General features: G+C 31.5%; 2 protein-coding genes across 2 annotated transcripts; one reads left to right on the plus strand and one right to left on the minus strand.

The window, feature by feature from the left end:
• Nucleotides 1–1,839: 1,839 nt before the first annotated feature.
• Nucleotides 1,840–3,330, minus strand: LOC118190654 (pre-mRNA-splicing factor syf2). The gene has a single exon (XM_035361414.2). The coding sequence runs from the start codon at nt 3,229–3,231 to the stop codon at nt 2,572–2,574; it is 660 nt and encodes a 219-aa protein (XP_035217305.1). The 5' UTR covers nt 3,232–3,330; the 3' UTR covers nt 1,840–2,571.
• Nucleotides 3,331–4,832: 1,502 nt separating this feature from the next.
• LOC118190655 (uncharacterized) lies at nt 4,833–22,408 on the plus strand. Its single transcript, XM_035361415.2, has 2 exons — nt 4,833–9,407; nt 21,142–22,408. Exons 1-2 carry the CDS (start codon nt 5,100–5,102, stop codon nt 21,187–21,189), a joined length of 4,356 nt encoding a protein of 1,451 aa, XP_035217306.2. The 5' UTR covers nt 4,833–5,099; the 3' UTR covers nt 21,190–22,408.
• Nucleotides 22,409–22,662: the final 254 nt, after the last annotated feature.

The raw sequence follows: 22,662 nt of genomic DNA on the forward strand, positions 1-22,662 counted from the left end.
CGAGTCCGGATTAAAGACTTTTGACTGTATCAACCAACCAAAAATAATTTCAAATCTTTATTAATGAGCAAATGAAATCATATTGAAATCAAAACTAATTCATTCTGAATCGATATTTCTATCTCAAACACATTGGTTCTGCTTCTCTTGCTAATGCTTGGTCTCTTTAAAATTTATCTTTTTAAATTCTACTGATTTAATTCTCCAAAAACAGGCACAATGGTGCCCAAAATTTCATGTTGGCTTAGCTAAATAAAACATAATATTTAAATCTGCCTCAAATGCAAGTTTGTTCTTTATCGTGTATCTTAAATGTATAATCATGACCTCAAGCACTTGTATATGTCTCAATATTAGAACCATCAACAAAATTTCCAAGTTATTACACGTATAGTAAAAAATATGCCAAAAAAACATCACAATTCTACTAAATGTTAAAGTCATCATTAATTTCATTTCAGTACAAGTGATTTACATAAAAGCTGATAATGTTTTCTCATCACTGGGGTACCCAAGTGCGAAACCATACTACTAATCAAATACAGTTGTATTTTCCAAATAAATACCAAAAACATTAACTAAATCCAAAATAACAATCCTCTTTTTGGGGATACTCAGATAACTGGCACTTGGCGAACTTCCTGAAATCGCGTTTGCCAAGTTGGGCGATGCGCGCCATAAAGTAGGAGGACAGTTTAGTTTGCTAGTTTAAATCTTCACTACGCTAGGGAGAAAGGGAAAAGGGAAGGGATGTTTTCTTTCTATATGTAAATACTTTGCTTTGGCTGTAATGACTTTGTATATGAATCGTCGTGCTGATCACGTAACTTTGTCATCAGACGTGGTGCATACGCTCATATGCTGTTTGTTGTTCCGTATGATCATTCGATATTTAATTATTTTATTAGAACAAAATATTATTTACTAGACTATTAAAATCTATTAGACGTCTAAATACTATTAAAATCATAATTATTTAATTACCGGAGACGGATTTCAAGTTGCCATAAACCATTTGCTATACTAAAAAAATTTTAGAAAATAAAATTACTATTAAAATTATTAATGATTTAAAAATCAAATAACTAAGTATTACCAAATTAATTCATAATTATTTAAATAATATTAATACTGCACTCCCAGTTGCAGTTTAATTACCTTAACTCCAAGACGAACTACCAGAGTGCAACATTTTTACTGCTATCTCGCTGACAAACACTCTGTATCATACAAGCAATTTTTTAATACCTTCTAGTTAAGTTTATATTGAAATAAAATGCTTATAAGACTTTGAAATAAATTAGAAAAAATAATATGTGAGCTGAAATAATAAATGAACTTTGAGAAATTTCAGTATAATAGAGCTGTTGAACTAGAAAGTGGTCGAACTGGTGCGATTGCTGAAAACATGCAAAAAAAAAATTAGCAAGTTAAGATGCGGGAACTTTGGTGCTTTCCAGTAAAGTGGTATGAGACAATAAATTAAGGTATTGGATGAACCTACAATATATTTCCTCATCCTTTGTGAATCAAATAACAACATATGCAAACTGTTAGAATTGCATTTCTCATTTGCTCATATAAAGCCAGGTTCAGAATTAATCAATGTATTTTGAACTGAATATTAGCCAAATATTCAGTTAAAAATATATATAGAACCAATATTAGTCTGGATATTAGCCAGAAAGAGAACCTTATTTGTCTTATATCAGTCTCATTGTACAACTTATTAAAAATAAGAAAACTCAGTACAAGGACTGAATTTTATAAAGTATGTCGACATCATCATATGCTATTTTTATAAAATCCTGTATAAATAAATTACAAGCGAGTTTATAATACATTATTTAGGGCGATATTTTATTTTCATTCTACAAAAAGTTCTTTCTTGAAATTACTGTACAAATTCTTAATTAAAAATATAAAATATTTAAAAGTCCACAGAAGTAAATGACATTCACATGTTAGTCTCAAATAATTTCTATATATTAAGGCATTGTGAGTTAATTATTTAAATTATAATATTTTAGGTATAATTTTTAAGTATTTAATCAGCAGAACTAATGATTCAGATAATTTAATATTTTTGATGAAAGTGAAATTTACATCAACTAGAAAAATAAAAATACATATAGAATAAATTCCTCATGCACAATATAAATTTCACAGTTTACTAAATGCATTCTTGTACTGCAAACTCAAGTGATAGTTTAAATTTTTAATCCAACTCCTTTTTCTAATAATTCAAAACGACAGTAACAATATATCTAGTTATCTGTACATAAAATGATTATCCGAGTAATTTTATCAATTCACATTCTTCATATCAATAATGTAACAGAAATAAATCATGAATACAAAACATATATTTTTAATACAAGAAAATGCACTTTGTGACAAAATATTTAGAAGATAATTCTTATGAACACTATTACGAAGTGGTAAATACCAAGAAATCGTGATAATATTTACCTTAGTTACATAAAGCAATAAACATGTCCCAATAGCGTACCTAACATACAATGCAATACTTAGTGGTTATCTTACACCTTGCTACAATGATGTGAAACATTAAATTGCAGTACCTCGCTCCAGATTTTGCTTAATTTCTGCAGTGTACTGACCGTAAAATCGCTCCAACTTTTTGTTGAATTTCATGTTTCGTTCATTAATGTAATTAATATCGGCATCGTCATTATAACGTCGTCTTCTACTGAATTTAGAATGCTTGTCAATCTGCTTTTCCAAATCTTCCACCATATTATCAATGCTCTCTTTGCTATCTTGATGTAAACCAATGATGATCGTATCTTTCGTAGGATAGAATGCTTCCCCCATCTGTTCCTTTTGTTTCATATATGTAGCCATATCTGGTTTCATTTTCTTGGTCAGTCTTTCGTACTGTCGAACAGCTGCATCTTCATAACTTGAAAAGCCAGGATCAGGGTTTTTCTTTTTCTTTAAACGTTCCCACTTAGCAGCATCCTCTGCAGTAACATTTAATAATTTAGTTCTTTTATAATCTTCGCCTTTAGCTGCAGCTTCTTGTTTCTTTTCTTCTTCTTCAATAAAATACTGTTCCCATTTATTTTTTTTTTCGTAATTAGGTGGTAGTTTAAGACGTCGATCTTCTTCTTCCACTTCTTCACGATTAAGTTTCCTAGATTCTTTTCTACGGAACTTTAACTCTTCAAACTTTTTAAGTCTGTCATTAATGCTGCACTCCCCCATGCTGGTTTTAAATTATCTTTAAACGAGACAGAACCTTACACAAATACTATGTATTGACGTTCTTTGCCTTACACAGGGAAGTAATTGTATACAAAAAAAAATTCACTGTAAGTGTTGCCACCTTTTAGAAAACGATAAAGAAAGTAAAAATGCTGAAATTAATTAAGGAAAATATAAAATTTCTAAATAAATCCAAAACTTAAAATTAAGATGGAAAATTTGCACAAACAATTTAAAGAATACCTAACATTCCCTAACATATTTATGCCTGGAATTAATTTGCATTTGAAAGCGTCAGTAATTCGGAAAATGGTGAGAAACAAAATACTAGAATAAATATGAATACTAGAATATTAGAAATAATAATATCAAAGTATATTAATTTGCGTGAAATTCTTTAATACTTCATACCCTTCTCCAAAAGCTGCAATTAAATAAATACAGTTGTTCTAAGTGGATATAGTTCGGAGAGCAGATTTGACACTAGAGTTTTAACCTATCGTTTGTATAGCTATAAAGACGATAGCGTTTAATAACAAATAAGTGTGTATGCGCAGTATGAAAAGAAAATCTTTTATGCTAAAAACAGTCTGTGTTCTTACAAAACACGAGATGAAAATAGCGAGTTGTCGATGAGAATCCGCTGAGAGAAGAGCCCCTGGAGCCATCTGTTGAGCAGTTAAATGCGTTAAATGTTAAGCATAAAGGTGAGCTGAAAGTCAAATAAGTCCTGCATTTATATGAAACATTCAAAATAAAACGAGAATTTAAGAATACACATAATGTTACATAAATATGGTAAAGGGATACTAAAAGTGCGCATTAAATCAAAACTTGAGTTAAAAACAAAACTTGAGATGTACGTGGCATAGGATGAAGTTTAAAATATAAAATATGAGTTCTTAAGAGACATTGACAAAGGTCCGTACAGTGAAACCTTGGATGGACCACTGTACGGACCTTGGACCTTGAATATTAGGTATCAAAATGTGACATAGTAATGCATATAAGACATAAATTGATAGGGTTATAAGAAAATACTTGGGTTGAAAAGGTTGATTGAATTAAAGTTGAAAATCAGTAAAATTTGAGAAAATACAAGAACTAGGGAAAATATTATCCAGAATTCAACTTTTGAAGGAAACAAAATTTTTCTTCGCTGCGGATCCCTTTACAGTAAAGCTACTACAGATACCCTTTATATGAGCATTAGCAGATCGGGAAGAATATTCAGAAAGTCTGGTAACGTTTGCTGTTTGCTTATTAATAAGAGTAATAGTATAGAAATAGAACACAAATCAATAAAATCTAATTCCAAGTATGATTATTGATAATTTAAGAAAAAATACGTGTGCGGCACATGTAAATGTTTATTTAATGCTTTGATTTATTTTCCGTTTATTAAACTTTAAGAAACCATCGAGGCAAAATAATTTTTTTTTTAATGTAGCTCATTTGTTCTGCGTGGATATATATGAAAACGGCCATTGCTGGATTTTAAACTTCCCGTTTGTAGATTAAAATTGTCTGATAACTGAACAATATATAATATAACAATATATATCAATATATAGTTGTCATAATTAAATTTTAGGTAGGGAACGAAACAATTTTTCAAGTATTGATACATGTTTTATTAATTAATTTCATTGTGGCATCAGTATAATGGTATTCGTTTATAAATTGGTAAATAACGTAGTTTAGTGTATAATTATATAATTTGGTGGGATTTGTGTAACCATTGTTTGACACTTGTAGCTTTTTTTCTTCAGATCTTGCGTAATGCTTTTTGGTATGCTTTGAAAAATCTATAATGTCTAATAATGACAGAATATTAATAAGTAGTGGTGTTTACAAAATTGAAGGTGATGGCCTCTAATAAGGATGTTGATTCGATCAGAGCAGAGCTTCAACCAAGTGAGATATTGGGGGAGACTGCTAAAAATATGCAGTGTAGTTCTGTATCGGAAACTAATATTGTACCTTCTGTAGAGAAAGGGAGTGAATTATCACGTGATGTTTCTTTTAAGTGCAATTCTGTGAGCAGTGAAAATAGTGAAGAATGCATTACTCCTGTAAAACAAAATAGCACTTATGAATTTGCTTCACCTGAAACTGATGAAAATCGTACTATTTCAACCGATTCGGATGGAAGTAGTCCATTGTTTAAGAAACGAAAATTATTTGACTTAGAAGCTATTTCTCCAAGTCAAAGTTATATATTCTCTGATGCACAGATTGCAAAAGAAGATATGACTTGTGCTGTAATTGCTTCAGAAAAGGCCTTAAATACCTTTGTTGAATGCCTTGAAGGTATAAATTTTGAAAATACTAAATCAAGTGTTACGGATTCTTGTGATACCGCTGATGTGAACGTTAAAGAAAATAGAGAATCAAGTACTGCTGCTACGTGTGATGTAACTGATATCAGCTATGAAAATGCATGCAGTTCTAAGGTTAATGACCAGTCTAGAAAAGGTATTAAACGTAAGAGAAGAAGTATGCTGTCTAGTAGTTCTGTAACAGAAGATGTTCATACAGTACCTCATAGACCTGGTATTGAGTGGAAAATTGGAGAAGCACTGAAAGTTAAAGAAAAATCGCTTTGGTATGATGCTAAGATTGTAGATATTGATTTAGTAAAATTAAGAGTTAAAGTACATTATTTAAATTGGAATTCAAGATATGATTCATGGTTATCAATGTTGAGTGAAAATATAAAGCCATCAGAAGTAAAGTCATCAGGAAAGAAAATTTGCAAGCAGTACAATGAAGGTCAGAGAGTTCTTGCGAAATGGAAGGATAATAAAATGTATGAAGCAGTCATTAAGAAATGCATTGGAGATGATAATTATCTAGTTTTCTTTAAAGAGGATGGTATGAAGCGTAAACTTCACACATCAGATATTCAAGAAATTTACAAGAAAAAGGTACCAGTTGTTTCAAAATCGGATGAGCAGAGTGAAGTTAAAGTTGCTACTAAAGAATTTGTCATTCAAGAAGATCATAATCAATATAAGTGCTCTTACGATGGCTGTACTAAAAGCTTTCGCAAAGAAACTCTTTTAACGTCGCATTTAAAACACTATCATGGTGAGCAGAAAGGAAAGAATGATGTCTCTAGCAAAGTACAGGAATGTAAGAGTGTAACTGAAATCACTGTGGGTAATAAAAGAAGGCATAGCATAAAGCAAAAAGAGTCTGTACGTCATGTAAAAAGTAATCTTGAGGTAGGAAATGTTGCAGAAGTTTTATCAAAATATGTTGAAATTAAAAAAGAGAATAAAAGAAGATTAAGTCTAAAACAAGAACTTGTCGATGGTCTTAAAAAAGACTTTCAAACAGCGCTTACCAGTGAAGCAGTTAAAGTCCTGGAGGTAAAAAATGAAATTCCTTCAAATGGGAATTCAGATGATGTGGGCCAGCAGTTAAAAACATCTGCAAAAATAGACACTCCTGTTCCCCAGAGATCTTTCAGGAGAAAAGTTTCTCTACCTGCTAAATATGCGAATTCAGAAGTTTATTTGACCTCTCCTGTTATTAAACAAATCCGCAACTTAAGTGATGAAAGAGAGACTTTCCCTGTTGTAAAACATCCAGAGAAAAAAACCTCAAAATCAATTGTCCAAAGAAGGAAAGAATCGGTCTATACTGTAATGAGTGGTTTTGCATCCAAATACAATGATAAAGAAAAGAAAATGGAAAAGAGTGTTAAAAAACCAAGTATCATTGAGCGACTGGTAAACAAATCTCGGTCATTACGATCACAGTACAAAATAACAAATCGTAAATCTAATATGCTAAAGAAAAGAAATACTGCTTGGAAGAAAAGTAAATCTCAGATTAGTTCAGAAGATTTGAGAAATGAAAACTTGAATTGTGATGTAAATACAAGTGAAAATAAAATTGTCGAAGAGGTTGAAGTAAGTAAAATAATCAACCAGGAAGCAAAATCCAGCACATCGGAAGATATTCAATCACATAGTAAATCCAAAATATTAAATGAAAAAGAAGTTGCTAATGTACATGCAGCTAAACCTGACATAACTGAATTTAGTGTAACTAAGCTTAGTACTGAATCATTGTATGCTGGCCATTCTATGTCTTTGCCCTCAAATTCAGTTGAGCAGTTTGCAAATCAAGTCTCATCACAAATCGATGAAAATTCAGCAGCAGACTTTAATGAAGTAAATAAAACCTACAGAATGGCTGTTGATGCTGTATCAAGCCACTGGTCAAGTAATTCTCAAAATAAAGAGACAAATGATGATTTAAAAATGGCCACTAATATAGATATTGATAAAAAAAATCCAGGAGTAACTGATCTGCCGCCAAATAAAACTTCTCAGTTGGAGGACTTTGATGTTAAACATGATAAAAATATATCTTTAAGTTCTGTTTTAAATACTATATCCAAATCTGTGGATTCAGAGGATCACACCACGAATAATAATGCTAAAAAGGATATCAAAATTAAAGCTGATTCTACATCAACTAGTGCTTCTTTAGTTCCCAGTCATGTTATGTGCACGCGTTTTAAAGATTCAACCTTGGAAAAGGCAAAATTGGAAACTAAAGAAAATAGCTGTGTTTTACCTGTCAGGAGGAGAATAAGGAGGCCTCCTTGGACAGGAATACGGTATCGGCGGAGAAGAACTCGATCAAAAAATGACTCGTTATCAAAAGATACTGAATCGATAGTTTCAGATAATGCAGCAGTATCTCCAGAAAAAGATGCAGCTTCTGATGGTCCTAAATACAAGATTCCCAACCTATCAGAAATCGAAAACTCCGAAAGTCTCGAAGGGGATGATCTTGTGGTGTGTGTATGCAACAGTACCGCAGACGAGGGCAAGATGGTCCAATGCGATTTCTGCAAAACATGGCAGCATTGTGTGTGTCTTAATATAAAATATGTTCGACAAGATGAAGAACATATGTGTCATAACTGCCGTTATTCTAAAGCCATCGAGGAAACAAAAGATAAACATGACATGGAATGGATTTCGAAACGGGAATTACCCTTCTTCAAATTTTCACAGCTGGCTTCTATGAATGAGACTGAGAAAGAAGCAAAAATTCAACCTTTGATGCAGATTGTCGATTTTTACAACCGTGCCAAAGATCTTCAAAGGATTTTGACAAAATGTAAGCATATCTATACCTATCTCAAAGAATGTTATCGTGATAAAACAGATGAAGAAAAATGTAGTGATTCCACTTTATCAAATGCTTCTGCTTCATCCGATTTGGATAATTTGACAGCAGCGGCATATATAATTGTTCCAGAAAGTTTATGTTCAATTTATTTTCTTGATATTTTGATCAGTGATCATTTTGCTGAAAAGTATGCTGTTGATATTTTAACAGAAGAAGAAATAAATATTCTGGTTTCATTGAAGCCTTCCATCAGCTCTTTTTTGCTAAATTGTGAAAGGAAATCAGAAAGGAAAAGTGACAGAGAATCTGAATTTCTGACTTGTCACTCAGAGATTAAACCTATTTTAGTGAAAATTCTTAATGCTTGTAAAATGTTGACCTACAATGAAAAATTATGCACATCTGTAGCTTCTGATGCTGTCTTGAAATCTAATATGAAAATGAAATTGGAGAGGAGTAGTGATTTTGCAAAATTATTTCAAGACATCAGATTGGGGAAAAAACCATCTTTAGACAGCATTTTAGAAAATGAAGAGTTTTTAGAATCATACTCTTTAACAAGCACTGGAAATTCAGACTCCAACAAAAAGTGTGAACTCATTGGATTCCTTGTGCTTAAAAGATGTGAGAACGGTGAAAATAAAACCTTATGTGTTGGGCTTGGTACTGTAAATGTAATAACAGTAGATAAACTTGATGATTCTTTTGATAATAAAATGTCTACAGAGAAGGAAAAACTGAATATTTTAGATGCGTTAGGAAAGGATCTTGAGAGTATAGATGTAACCCATGCAGCATTTTGTCCGAAAGAAGTTATGGAAAGTTTGTTCAATTTTTTTAATTATGCGAATTCAGAGTTGACTTCACTGTTGACAGCAATACAGGCTGCAAATGATGCCGATGATCCACCATTAGAAGAATGCAAAACAGAGTATAGCAGGGATAATATATCCAATGTAATAAAAGGAGTAGTTAAGGATTTAGAACTTCTGAAATCGATTGAGCAGTTTAATATAGTTAAGTGATAGATTTGAAATATATGTTGCAAAGTATAAAATGAAATCCAAAATTTAAAAATATGTTGGAAATTATAATTGAGCAAAAATTTGATGATGTGTGTTCTGTCGAATTTCTAGCGATATCAAAAAGGCAGTCTCGGTTTAAAATTTCGGCTAATCTTTGGAATATAATAACAAGTAGTTTGGCGACATTTTGGTAAGGCGATAAAGGTTACTAGCTAGAACTTTAGCAGTGTACATGGATAAAGTCAAGAGTGTGCGCAATGCCATTTGTGTGCAATTCTGGGATTTTTTTTAAGTCAAAATAGGTCGACGTGTACATGGATACCGTGTATGTGCAATTCTTAAAAACGCAAGCAGTTTGCGATTCTGCACTTTCTCCCAATTTCGCACCTAATCATCCTCATGATTAAGCACTTTTGTTTCATAAAAGTTCTTGCATAAGCGTAATTCGGCTAGCAGATTGTTGGAAAAAATGTTGAGTTAAAAAAAAAAAAAAAAAAAAAACTTCATGAAAACAAAATGGCGTCCAAAACAAAACTAGCAAGTTGGTGTAGCAGGGTTGGTCGCCAAAAAATCGCCAAGTTACCATAATCCAAAGATTAACCAAAATTTCTCCTCTTTCCCTCCCTAGGTTCTTTTTTGAATTGAGTGATTATACTAATAAAAAAACATTTTAATTTTTGTTCTCTTTTCTATTACAGGCAGAGCTGCTGTAATTGTTTTTATTAGCTGTAACTTTTAAATTGTGTGTAAACTTAGAATGATTTTCCCTTTCAAATGCCAGGGTGAAAACCTGTTTTACAAACTCTGAAAATAAATGAATCACTTAAACTGATCTGTGGAAAATAGATGAACATTCAAAGATTTAAAACGAAATTTCAGGTTTGTAATATCTAAACTTAATATGAAGTCTTGTTCAAAATTCTTAACATGAATAACATTATATACTAAAAGTAACTGCTTTTTCGAAAAGTGGGACTTCTTTTATAAGTTGGAAAGGAACTAAAATATTTTCATAATGGAGTAAAAAGTGCTGTGTTTAGTGCATTTTATAAGATTCATGAATAAATTTGGATAGAAAAATTTTTTAATCAAATTTAGATTTAATATTAGATTTATTTCCTAAATTCTTATTCATTTAATTTAGATCTTAATGCTTAACATAGTATGTATTTTATAAATATTTATGTTTTCATAATATTTCTCAAGTTAACAGAAAATCTCAAATTACTAAATTTTATCACATCTCTTAAATTTGGATTCAGCTGAGTATATATAGCTAAAACTTGATAGTATATCACTGTTACTGATAAAAAAAATATTATAAATAATTTTGAGTTAAAAAAGATTTAAGTCGATCTTTTAACATTTTCTCATTAAGTTTTAAATTAAATGTTTAATCCTAGTATACGATGCATACTAGATTTGGTGACTTTATGTTGAGCAGTAAATGTGACATATATGGTGAGTAGTAAACAGGTCATTTTGATGTTGGCGTTTGTTTGATGAATTTTCAAAATCGTATCAAGGCTGCACCGTATACTAGAATTTTACAAAAATTTAATCTAGAGGAAAAAAAATGGGTGTAACTAAATGAGACTAGAAGGCAACAGATGTTAAGGCTCCTTCTCCACTATTGTTCCCAACCTTAACCAAATTTTTTTTTAACTATGATTAAATATTTTCTTAATTATCAAAGTATCTTTATACACTTTAATTGAATGAAACATTTTTCAATAAATGAACTTTGATATTGCTATCATACATTACATTTTCTTCCTGTCTTGTTAAGTTTCATTGACAGGTACTATTATATTTTATTTTTGAAATTCTTGTTAAGTTAATGACATTCGAAGCTATTAAACATCATGCAGAGCATAAAATGTAACAGGCAATATAATTAATCTGAAATGTTTGCTAGCAAATTATTCAGTATACTTTATTCTAACACCTGGATTATAAAAGTCTGGGCTAATCTTTGGAATATGGTAACAGGTAATTTGGCGACATTTTGGTAAGGCGATAAAGGTTACTAGCTAGGACTTTAGCAGTGTACATGGATAAAGTCAAGAGTGTGTGCAATGCTATTTTTGTGCAATTCTGGGATGTTTTTTTAAGTGAAAATAGGTTGACGTGTACATGGATGATACCGTATATGTGCCATTCTTAAAAATGCGGCAAGCAGTGGGCGATTCTGCACTTTCTCCCAATTTTGCACCTAATCTTCATCATGATTAAGCTCTTTTGTTCCATAAAAGTTCTAGCATAAGCGTAATTCGGCTAGCAGATTGTTGGAAAAAAATGTTGAGTAAAAAAAAAACATGCCTTTACTTCGTGAAAACAAAATGGCGTCCAAACAAAAACTAGCAGATTGCTGTATCAGGGTTGGTCGCTAAAAAATCGCCAAGTTACCATAATCCAAAGATTAACCAAAGTCTGTTTTCTAACTGTTTATGTAAGCAAATTCATTAATTACAAGGTTGCCAAACTACCTGAAAAACTGGAAAAGTCGGGGAATTTGAAAATTGACCTAGGGAATTTAAATATTTTAGTCAAAATCTGGAAAAGTCAGAATTTGATACAGTGATCAGAAAAAAAAAAAAGGCGATTTTTATATCAACGTTGGAAGTGATCACTTTCTTGGCAAATTATGTATCGCATGAGCGTCATTTGGATGGCTAGTGTAAAGCCAATTTTTGCAACTCCAATCAGATTTGTCTTTTAGAAAGGCAAAACAAGTTTCCAGTAACCTCAAGAATCGAGAGTTTCACATGCACATGTGCAGTGCATGTTGAACAAAAAAAAAATATATCCCCATTCTCATATAAAACAAAATCAGTTTAATCCTAGTATAATATACACTAGAGTTTTGGCGACATTATGATTGATGGGCATTAAACAGGTCAATTTGGTGTTGGCTGCAGTTTTCAAAATTGTGCCAAGGCCGTATCGTATGCTAGGATTTTACCACAAAATCTTTTAAAACTTTTTTCCTTATTATAAATGCTTTACTTGTCATTTTGCTGTAAAAGAAAAAAATAGTAATCTTTCATCTTGATTAACCATGTAATATAATTATATTTGCGAAAATAATTGTTGATTATTGTAATTCAGTTTTTAATCATTAAGTAATTTATTTTAATGTTTTTTGTAACTTTATTTTAATGTTTTTCATATCATTTGAAGTGGCTTCTTCCTTCTAAATTTATTTATTATTAGTTAATAATACTTTCAAATTTCTAGCAATTTTCTCTGGCATACTCCTGAAACTAATTATGGTAAAAATATATTTACGGGTGCCTCTTGGCGATTTTGTAGAGTACATGGACACCGAGTTTGGGCAGTTTTTTTTTTTTTTTTTTTTTACTTGTTTATTGACTTTGTGTAGCAGCGATGCGGAAAAATCTGCTACACAAAATCAAAATAACAAGTCAAAGAATTGCACTATCCATGTACATATCAACCTATTTTCACTTCAAAAAACATCAGAGAATTGTACAGACTAGGCATTGAGCACTCCCTTGACTTTGTCCATGTACACATCGATCTATTTTCACTTAAAAAGTCAAAGGAGCACCCAATTCTACACTAGAGCCAAACAAGAATTATATAATCTCAATAAACTACATTTTAAATCAAACAATGAAATAACATAAAAAGCAAATTCATTTTGTACCATCTAAGTACTATGCAAAGGAAATACCCACTTACCTTCTTTAGAAATTTCCGTGTCTTCAGTCCGTGGCACACAAAATTCCTTAACAGCATCATAGAAGATGAATATAGATAATCAGTACAAACGTGCTGTGCTACATTTTTTATTTTCATGTGGTGAATCTGTGAAGTTTGTAGCGATAAAAATTGATAGTGTACATGGTACATGGTTTAAAATTTTAAAGTTGGAAAAAGCAGCATTGATGATGAACATTGATGCATTGATGATGAAAAAGCAGTGAATTTAATTGAGAGCTTTTGCCACATCCTGCTTACTCCCCAGATATTGCCCCAAGTGATTTTTACTTATTTCGTGCCTCAACAAATTTTTTACTGGGAAAAAATTAAATTCTAAACAGGATGTACACAATGAACTTTCAAGATTTTTTTGCATCAAAACCAGAGTCTTTCTACAGCAGTGGCATAAAAAAGCTGCCTGTAAGATGGCAAGACATTGTAGATAATGGAGGAAAATATACATTTGATTAAAATGTTAAATTGTGTTTTTTATATTATTTAAAAATTTACCAAAAATATGCACACGAATTTATGGACTGACCCAATATATATATAATTGTCAAATTTTTGTGTTTAATTTACCTCTTAGCACAGCCTACGTGGATAGACTGGAATCTTCTTAACACTTTACTGACTGATCACCTATTAATTGGCTTTTTATCGCCAACACCTACCGACCGATAGCCCATTGGTCGGCATTTTTTCGCCATTGCCTACTGACCGATAGCCTATTATTATTCACTTTTTTGTCAATGCTATCAAAAAATAGCCTATCAAGCGGTAGCCATGGCGATAAACAATTGTCATCTGCTATATCATCTGCATATTATTATTAGGAAGAATCTGTGGCTGAGTGGCCGGTCGGACATGCGTATGCTGTTGAACCGCTAGTGGTCCGTAAATTGTTAAAACACACTTGGAAAAGTCAGAGAATTTCATTCCCCTGTTTGAGTGGCAACCCTGTAATTATTTTACCATTGTTAGATTATTCTCTATTGAGAGCAGAGCTAAACTGGTGAACCTTTCCTGTTGCATACAGCTTTGTAAACAATATTTCGTTAATTTCAGTTTTGAGAATAATCAAGAGCAGGTAAGTACACGTTGCAAAAAAAAGGAGGGGACAGTTATATATCTCGTGTTCTACTGAACTGATTGTCAAAATTTAACTTGCATTTGCCATGTCTCGAAAGTGCGACTTAGGGTATATATTAGATTTATATATAGCATTATTCTAACATAGGTATTTTGAGACAAAATCGGACTTTTTATGAAATAACACCAATTTTTTCCCCATATTTTGATTCTATGATTCAGATTATACAGTCAAAAGTTGTTAATCCGGACTCGTCGGGACTTCAGCGATTCCGGATTATAGATCATCAGTTTAAATCTGGTAAGATGGCATGCAGAAATTCTAAAATTAAAAATATGAAACCGTAATTTATGAAATAAAGAACAATTATGATCTAAAGGGTATCAAAATTTACAAAAAAAAAGCTGAATATTTATTTGTTTACTTTATTAAACATTTCTTTCAATGTAAGTTATTTAAGTTGCTTCGTTTTTTATGTGATAATACGTTCTCTTTAATTCTATAAACAGACATAATTTCTTGTTCGGTTACAAAGTTCCGCTGTTCAAGTTCTATAATTGCTGTTTCGAGAATACCGACTAATTTGTCAATTGAAATTTTTTCGTTTTCAATAACCTCTGTCACTTTCTTCGCTATCGAAATACTACATTTAGTAAGGAATTATAAGCCAAATAAAATAAAAACATCTGCCCTAAAGATAAGGATAGTGCTGACAGATCAACTTCCAATTCATTGCGCGCCGCGGCGTTAAAGATAAACAAACGTTAAAGTTTAGATATACAAAGGATATGCCTTTATCCATTTTTTGCAGCAATTTCACTTTTTGTTTAATGGACTTCAAAACATACTTTTGCTTTGTAGATCCTTTATGCATTAGTAAATATATATCAGAAATTCTATTTGACATAATCGAAAGTTCAAGCTTACTTTTATAAAATTGCTCTAACAGTCTGCAAAAAATAATAAGCCGAATCAAATTCGAAGATTAAGGAACAACGCAATCTGCAACATTAACTGAATTAGATAATTTTAGCTTAGATTATACCGTCCGTTATACATTAAACGTGCATTTTTAAACATACTTTCTGCGCATGCGTCAATGCGACGCAGAAATGCGCAGAAAGTTTGTAGCTTTAAGGTCCGGATTATGGGTGTCTGAATTAATGACTTTTGACTGTACCTAAATATTAAGTTTTGTAATGTTTGGTGAGAAATTTATTTTGGCACATTTTTTTTTCAGTTTGTGCTAAGAATAATTAATTCACTTGGCAAAATTTGTAATTTATGGCAACCTATTTTCTTTTCCCCTTTCTCTTTGTGCATGAGCGGGAGGAAAAAAAAAGATGCATCGTTCATTCTTTCAAATAATTTTAACAAAGTGCGTAAATCACATTTGGTGTTTTTATCACTTATGACAAATTTCAAAATTCGCCAGTATGTAAATTCACATATATTCTTATTCACACCAGTATTCTTAGGAAATTTTAAATTAAAAAAACTCTAATTTTTTTGCAGGTATGCTTAGAAAAACATCTGCTTTAAGGTGATGGTAAAAATAGTTTAAAATTTTTTTCGAAAAACTTATAAAAATTATGTAAAAGTACAAATTTGAAAAATAAATCGTAAAAAATGGGCAACTTTTATTTGGAATGAACCGAAATTTTGAAATGTAAAAAGAAGAATGAAATAAGTTTATTAAAAAAAAGATATTAATAAATATGTACCAAATTCAATTAACATGGAAGAACTAATTTTTTAAAAACTACTCGTGTGATTTTTACAAAACTTGGCACTTTGGCATAATTTGAGTCTTAGAATCGAAATATGGAAAAAAATGGTATGTTATTTCAGAAAAAGGCCGATTTTGTCTCAAAATACCTATGTTAGAATAATGCTATATATAAATCTAATATATATCCAAAGTCGTGCTTTCAAGACATGGGAAACACAAGTTAAATTTCAACAGTCAGTCCAGTAGAACGGGAGCTGTAGAACTGTCCCTCCCTTTTTTGTGTGTGTGCAAGGTTTGTATGTTTGCCTGAAAGCGAATTGTGATTTATTATGAACAATTTTGCTACAATCATACTTAAACTGTTCCAAACTATATGTAATAAACTGTGTAACTATTAGCAGTTCCAAAATTCACTAATATATCATACACTGATTGTTAGCAAATTACAGTGTAAATATATATTTTTCTATATAATGAGATTGTAGATAAAATACTAGCTACTTTATTTGAAATGAGGAATGTTAAGCATATTTGAGAGATTGTGAATGTTCTATTTGCAAAACAGGAGATATAAGTCTTCAGCACATTTGAAAATACTGTGGAAAATGTTTTCATTCCCTTAAATTCCCCCCCCCCTTTTTTTTTTTTCGCATCTTGACAGCAAATTGTGATGCTATTCATGATTAAAGTTTTACTAGATTGTCTGAATGAGAAATTTTCTGTGATGGATTTGTCAGAATGCCAAAATTTCATAGTCTGGATATTTCAAACTTGTCTGTCAATTGAACTGAAAACTGTATGAAGGGTTCATGCATATAAATTTTCTGATGAAATAATAAACAAGCAAGTGTATTTAATTACTGTACAAATATCTGCAAATTTTTTCTGTTGTTTATAGTGTTTTGCAAAGATAAATTTACTGAAGATTTTTGAACAAATCTGTCAAGTTAAATATATCAAAAGTTAATGGTTATAAATTATTTTGAATTGAATGTTTCCAAGAATGCAGATTTTTGATACTTTGATTTTGGCTTTCAACATGAACTGATAATTTTGAAATATTTTTATGAAAATATAAGTTCATAAATTATTACTATATGAACTACAAATATTAACTGTTATGGCTATTTTATCTGGATATCGAATTATTTTGTTAAAATATTTTGAATAAACTTTATTGTATCACCAGCTATTATTCAAATATTTTTCTGTATCATGCTCATAAATGTGTTTTCGTGTTCTTCATTTTAAAATGCCAGATGCATTTTATGTTGTAATCATGAAATAAGTCATATCATAATAAGTTATTTCACATATTTTGGAATGAATTATTTACCTATAGCGGTATAAAAGAAATCATATACAGTCAAAAGTCTTTAATCTGGACTCGTCGGGACTTCGGCGATTCCGGATTATAGATCATCAGTTTAAATCTCGTAAGATGGCATGCAGAAATTCTAAAATTAAAAATATGAAACCGTAATTTATGAAATAAAGAACAATTATGATCTAAAGGGTATCAAAATTTACAAAAAAAAAAAAAAAAGCTTAATATTTATTTGTTTACTTTATTAAACATTTCTTTTAATGTAAGTTGTTTAAGTTGCTTCGTTTTATGTGATAATACTTTCTCTTTAATTCTATAAACAGACATAATTTCTTGTTCAGTTACAAAGTTCCGCTGTTCAAGTCCCGTAATTGCTGTGCCAAGAATACCGACTAACTTGTCAATCGAAATTTTTTCGTTTTCACTAACCTCTCTGTCACATTCGTTATGTCTTTATCCATTTTTTGCAGCAATTCCACTTTTTGTTTGATGGACATCGAAACATACTTTCGTTTTGTAGATCCTTTGGGAGCTCCAGCATAGGAAATTCTATTTGACATAATTGAAAGTTCAAGTTTAGTTTTATAAAATTGCTTTTACAATCTGCAAAAAATAATAAGCCGGATCCACTTCGAAGATTAAGTGACAACGCAATCAACATTAACTGAAATAGATAATTAGATAATTTTAGCTTATACCGTCCGTTATACATTAAACGCGCACGCAAAAACGTATTCTGCGCTTGCGCACACGCATATGAGCCATCGTAAAGGTCTTGCACGCACGTGTAAACGCCTATGCGCATGTGTCAACGCGGCGCATGCGCAGAAAGTTTTTAGCTTTGAGGTCCGGATTATGGGTGTCCGAATTAACGACTTTTGACTGTAATGATAAGTTATTTTATGTATTGTTGAATGAATTATTTATCTGTTGTAATATAATAGAAATTCTATTTTAGAGCATATTTTATTTAATAATAACTTTTTTGCATATTTAAAACAATTTGTATGTTAATACTTAAAGCACACAACAGATGAAAGTTTTTATTTTTTATAACCTTTAATAGCATTTAAAGTTTAAGAATTAATAAATATATTTCTTATAAAGTAGTGTCTACTGTGTTACTTTAAAATATTGTTACAAAATGCCCAGCTGTGATAAGATAGCTTCTCTGCAAAGTTGGTTTAGGGTTGCCAAAGGAAGGCAGTGTTGTTGGATTTGGCTCGAAATCGCCCATTTGGCGATATTCCATACACGGAGCGAGAACATTCTAGAACAAATTCTTACTGGTTTGCCTCAGAATGTTCACGAAGGCAGACAAAAAAAAAAGAGCTATACAGTCAAAAGTCGTTAATTCGGACACCCATAATCCGGAATGATCTATAATCCACACATGCGCATAGGCGTTTACACGTGCACGTAAGACCTTTACGACTGCGCATATGCTTGCGCACAAGTGCAGAATACGTTTTCGCGTGCGCGTTTAATGTATAACAGATGGTATAAGCTAAAATTATCTATTTCAGTTAATGTTGATGATTGCGTTGTTCCTTAATCTTCGAACTAGATCCGGCTTATTACCTTTTTCAGACTGTAAGAGCAATTTTATAAAAGTAAACTTGAACTTTCGATTATGTCAAATAGAATTTCTGATGCTGGAGCTCCCAAAGGATCTACAAAACAAAAGTATGTTTCGATGTCCATCAAACAAAAAGTGGAATTGCTGCAAAAAATGGATAAAGACATGAAGAAGCTGACAGAGAGGTTAGTGAAAACGAAAAAATTTCGATTGACTAGTTAGTCAGTATTCTCGGCACAGCAATTAGGGGACTTGAACAGCGAAACTTTGTAACTGAACAATAAATTATGTCTGTTTATAGAATTAAAGAGAAATTATTATCACATTAAACGAAGCAACTTAAACAACTTACATTGAAAGAAATGCTTAATAAAGTACACAAATAAATATTAAGCTTTTTTTTGGGAAATTTTGATGCCCTTTAGATCATAATTGTTCTTTATTTCATAAATTACAGTTTCATATTTTTAATTTTAGAATTTCTGCATACCATCTTACGAGATTTAAACTGATGATCTATAATCCGAAAAAAATCGATAAACCGGAATCGCCGAAGTCCCGATGAGTCCGGATTAACGACTTTTGACTGTATAAACCCTGCCTGTACACGAAGTAGCAGTGTATTGCGAGTTTTATCGTGAAGAGTATCTTGAGCTCCGAGAGCAAACGAACCGAGTCGGGAGCTGTACTTTAGTGCTTAGCCACGAAGCTGTCTTCACCCTTATAGCCTGAAGCCTAAGATGCTGATTGTTTCAGCGTGCTTGTTCGTAGTTTTTTTATGACTGTAAATGTGTTTTTGGAGCTGTCTTGAGTAAAACTGGCTAATAAATTGTGTTTTGATTCTTCGTTAAGTGTTGTTATCAATCACTCCAAATCCACGAACCCGTAAAATGCAACAATATATCTAGTTGTAATGAAAGTTTTTCTCCAAAAAACATTCCTAAACAGTTAGGGAAAAAAATGAAAAAAGACCTTTAGTGCAGGTAGTCCCCACCCAAATCTATGATTTTCTGCTAACATTTTGGTAATTTTTCCAAGCCTTCACCCTAGAAACTTGGTGGCCGTGAGTCCAAAAACAAATCAGCCTCATTTCAGGCATCCTGTGCAGCATGGAGAATAGCACAGCTAGATGTAGCTGCAGGTGTGAAAAAAGGTAGAAGTCCTAAGGAGCGATGATGGGGCTATATGGTGGGTGTAGCAATAGATTCCATTCGAGTCCTGCCTGTGAATGAGACCCATGTGGTCTTGCATCATCTTGATGGAACATTACCTTTTTGTGGCAGAACTCAGTTTGACGTTTTTCCTTGATAGCAGGAATAAATGATAAAAAGTCTATGATTGAATTCACTATAATTTTTTTTAAAGCTTCATCAGCAGAAAAATTTAATGCCGAAGAACTGGTCAGTAACTCTGATTCTGCTGCATAGGCAAGTTTTCCAGGTAGGTGGTGCTTACATTTTTCTGGAAAATATCTGGATCCAAACGTAAAGTGGTAATAACACAGTTTACTATTCGGGTTGTAATGCTTCTGACTTTTGACTCTGCTTCTAGACAATAATCTGTTTTTTCTTTATGTTCTGTGATTTTTTTAATTTGGTTGGTGATGGAATTGGAGCTCTTCAGCCTGCAGTTCCAACGAAGATATCTTCTCCAGTAATTATGGAATGATATTTGGTGATGTGCTCTAATTCTTAACTTCAGTTGAATGAGCTTCATATACTTCATTGTTTGTGAATGCATGTCAAAAATCTTATCAGCCATAATCACCATATCAATACCTTCATTACTAACTACCAATATATGTTTAACTTGGTGCGGTGATTTTTTAGTCCATAATGTTTTTAATACCATGTGAGAATAATCACTGGGTTGTCAAGAATTTCCTTTTTTTTTTTTTTTTTCGTGTGTGCGTAATAGTGGCTTGATTTCATGTCACCAATTTCACTGGCAGTGAAAAGGCCTTTAATTCCTTTGTTTCACTTTCATAATTTAATAAATGCTCGGTAAAATTCTAGTAGTATATGGTATGGCCTTGGCGTGATTTTGAAAATAGTCGGCAACACCAAACTGGCTCGTTTGCTCCTCATCATTATGTCGCCAAATCCCATGAACCAGAGAAAATTTTCAAGTGGGACAAAACATGAGAATAAATAATGACAATCTAGTGTCTTTATCCTATTTGTTAAATATTTCTTTGAACACATAAATAAAAATATGTTGATTTGCATGTAAATAATTGTAAACTTTCTTTTATTCTTATTACAGCTTGGCACTGGATGGAATGGCATTTCAGTTCCGACAAAGTTACCATGAAGAGAACTGACTAGAAATTATCTTTATCACAAATTGTAGATGCTCATCACCGAGTCGGATTCTCATTGATTTTTTAACTGTGAAAAAAACCTGCTCCCATATAAATGAGACTTTATAACAGAGAAACCTGTGTTAACAATAGCTCTTAAATTCTGTTTATTTTCGAAGGTAAACTGGAGAACAAAACATTATATGCATGAATGACAGGAGCAAAACAAAGGTCAAATTTATAAGCTTTTATTTAGCTCACTCATGGTGTTTGTGGCTATGGTCAAAAGTTTTAATCAGTTTTTAAACTACTTCCTGATAAGTTACCGAGTTCAAATTTTGGACTGTGAATGATAATAAAGTGTGGTGAAAACAATTTTTTTCAAAATTTAAATTTTTTTAATTTAATTTTGAAATGATTTTTTCACATGCATCTTCATTTATTATTATTATTTACGTGTTTCACCTTAAGGCACTACAAGGAAGGGTGGGATATCTTCATTTAACAAACAAAATAAATACGGTTTATAGATCATCAATTTAAATCTGGTAAGATGGCATGCAGAAATAATACAATTAAAAATATGAAACCGTAATTTATGAAATAAAGAGCAATTATGATTTAAACGGTGTCAAAATTTACAAAAAAAGCTTAATATTTATTTGTTTACTTTAGTAAACATTTCTATCAATGTAAGTTGCTTCGTTTTTCGTGCTAATACTTTCTCTTTAAGTCTATAAACAGACATAATTTCTTGTTCAGTTACAAAGTTCCACTGTTCAAGTCCTGTAATTGCTGTGTCGAGAATACCGACTAACTTGTCAATCAAAATTTTTTCATTTCCAATAACGTTCTCCGTTACTTTCTTCACTATCGGAAGCGCGCATGGGTAAACGCTTTACTGGCTCTATGCGCATGCGTAGCTAAGGCGCACATCAAACGTGCATGCGTAAGTTTGTAGCTTTGAGGTCCAGATTAAAGATCATTCCGGATAATAGACGTCCGGATTAGAGACTTTCTACTGTATTTGTTTTGCAGCACAGAGCTGAAAAAAAATCTTTCAAATTTTTAATGCAATTTCTGATTTTTGAAAATTCCTCAATTTTATTTACTATTTGACTTAAGAATAACCTTTAGAAATGTATGTTATAAAGTTTTGAAATTCACAGTTTATGAATTAAACTTCTTGCCTTCTTTTGAAACAAGAATGATTAAAAATTATTAACCCAACAACTTTCTAGAATTTTTTTAAAAATTAACCCTGCTTTATAAGCTTTTATTTAACTTAATAATGGTATTAGTCACTACGAACAAAACTTTGCCATTCATTTTTAAACTACTATCTGATAAGGTATCGAGCTTAAATTTTGCTCATGTGCTCATTGTAGATGATAATATAAGGTGAGAAAGAGAGTTTTTCAAAATTTGATCGAGATAATTTACAATTTAGTTTTGAAACGTTTTTTTACACATATCTAACAAAC

This window comes from Stegodyphus dumicola, chromosome 8 (genome assembly GCF_044657685.1).
Source record: "Stegodyphus dumicola isolate Sdum_Otavi_A_Nest chromosome 8, ASM4465768v1".
Lineage (NCBI taxonomy): Eukaryota > Metazoa > Arthropoda > Arachnida > Araneae > Eresidae > Stegodyphus > Stegodyphus dumicola.

Coding starts and splice junctions, on each gene's coding strand:
- LOC118190654 (XM_035361414.2), bottom strand. CDS start 3,231: ATGGGGGAGTGCAGCATTAATGACAGACTTAAAAAGTTTGAAGAGTTA.
- LOC118190655 (XM_035361415.2), top strand. CDS start 5,100: ATGGCCTCTAATAAGGATGTTGATTCGATCAGAGCAGAGCTTCAACCA. Junction 9,408..21,141: donor CGATTGAGCAGTTTAATATA/GTTAAGTGATAG, acceptor TTCTTATTACAG/CTTGGCACTGGATGGAATGG.